The following is a 1,601-nucleotide window of genomic DNA, read 5'->3' on the forward strand; positions in this document are numbered from 1 at the left end:
TGCTGGCTATTATTTGGAGTACCGGGTATACTGACAGATTGGTATCAAAAGACTAATAATTAGGGTTGGGAATCGAAAATCGATTCCGATTCCAGAATCGGATACTTAAGGTCAGGAATCGGATACTTGATGTCAAATAAAAATTTCGATTCCGCCTATCGATTCCTATGCGCTTGTTTTTTTTTTCTTCATCTGTGAGGACCGGACCTAGCGATCTGCCAGGACCTTGCTCGCTAATCTAAGCACTGTCTGTGCTAAAGATGACTTGGTCTCTATTCCCTTCATTCTCCAAGAATAGCTCCTTCGGCTGTTCTTCATCCACCTCCTTAATGGACGGAGTCTTCCTCAGAGACTTCAGGAAGGACTTTCCTGTTAATGACATCCCTACAAGTCAAGGAAACATGTTGTAAGTATTAAATAGGCCATTTTTCCACACCAGACTTTCTTTAAAAAGTACAACATACCATAAAAGTTAATGTCTGTTCTTTACACTTCAAATAAATCCAACTATCCATAACAGACTTTTTGTTTCACTCGCCACTGAATAGAAGCAATTAATTGACATGCATTTCTGAGAATTCCAAAATGTTAAAACATACAAATGAATGTCTACATAGTTTATCAGACTTCTTTAAAAAATAAAAGAAAATATTATGGCTAAATCCGCTGTTTGATATATTGGCCCTCTGTGTGGCACATTATCATTCTGAGCAGCACATATTCAATTAACTAGACTTCAGAGAAATTACTAACTGGCACAGTGCATGTTCTACAAACAGGCAAAATTCAAAGGATTTGTTTACAGCAAAAACTGGTGATGGCCTCTTCTCATCTACTGCATCATGTTCAGGACTTATGTTGGGGAATGCCCACTGATTGGACAGCTATCAAGCTCCTATCAAGAGCTTTGCTACAAGGTTTAGGGGTGGGCTTTTTAGGGACTACGGTTTATAAGAGGGGAAAAACAAAGGAAGGAAAAACAACACGAAAGAAGTTCGTAAAACAGGTAGACACCACCAATGAGACTTAAAAAATCAATGATACAAAAGTCCAATGATACAAAAGTCAAAATACAATGCTCAGTAAAATTCCAGAATCGGATACTTAAGGTCAGGAAACGGATACTTGTTGTCAAATTAAAATTTCGATTCTGCCTATCGATTCCTATGCGCTTTTTTTTTTTCTTCATGTGCCAGGACCTTGCTCGCTAATCTAAGCGCTCCAAGATTTGGCTACATTTGCGATCAGATGGCAAAAAACTAAGTATAATATCTGTGATAGCTAAACATGTTGCAAGAGAGGTGCCACCACCAACATGACAAAGCACTTTAATTTAATAGATCGTTAAAGATCGCGAACACGATTCAAACACCAACGTGATTCTATTCCTAAATTACATCCGTTTCATTCCTCAACCTTTGACGTGTGTGATCAGTGTTGTGATCACTTGGTTCGTCCATGCAGAGTACGATCACATCATTGTGATTTGAACATTTAAAGTCGGCATGAAACGGAAGTTGCGATTGTCTTTTCTTTTCTACTGTGACGTATATCCGAGTGAAACGGCATCTGAAATGAGAGGGCGGGACTTGATTTTGTCC

The 1,601-nt window shown here is 38.7% G+C and overlaps 1 protein-coding gene across 1 annotated transcript in view; it reads right to left on the reverse strand.

Moving 5' to 3' along the window:
- The window catches only part of LOC107697226 (centrosomal protein of 162 kDa), a 19,797-nt gene that overhangs the window by 14,516 nt on the left and 3,680 nt on the right, over positions 1 to 1,601 (reverse strand). Inside the window, exon 4 of the mRNA XM_016497925.1 lies at positions 323 to 384. Within this exon, the coding sequence (XP_016353411.1) occupies positions 323 to 384 (62 nt within the window). The remainder of the gene's footprint in view (positions 1 to 322; positions 385 to 1,601) is intronic.

This window comes from Sinocyclocheilus anshuiensis, unplaced genomic scaffold, assembly GCF_001515605.1.
Source record: "Sinocyclocheilus anshuiensis isolate Anshui unplaced genomic scaffold, SAMN03320099.WGS_v1.1 scaffold1292, whole genome shotgun sequence".
NCBI classification, from domain to species: Eukaryota; Metazoa; Chordata; class Actinopteri; order Cypriniformes; family Cyprinidae; genus Sinocyclocheilus; species Sinocyclocheilus anshuiensis.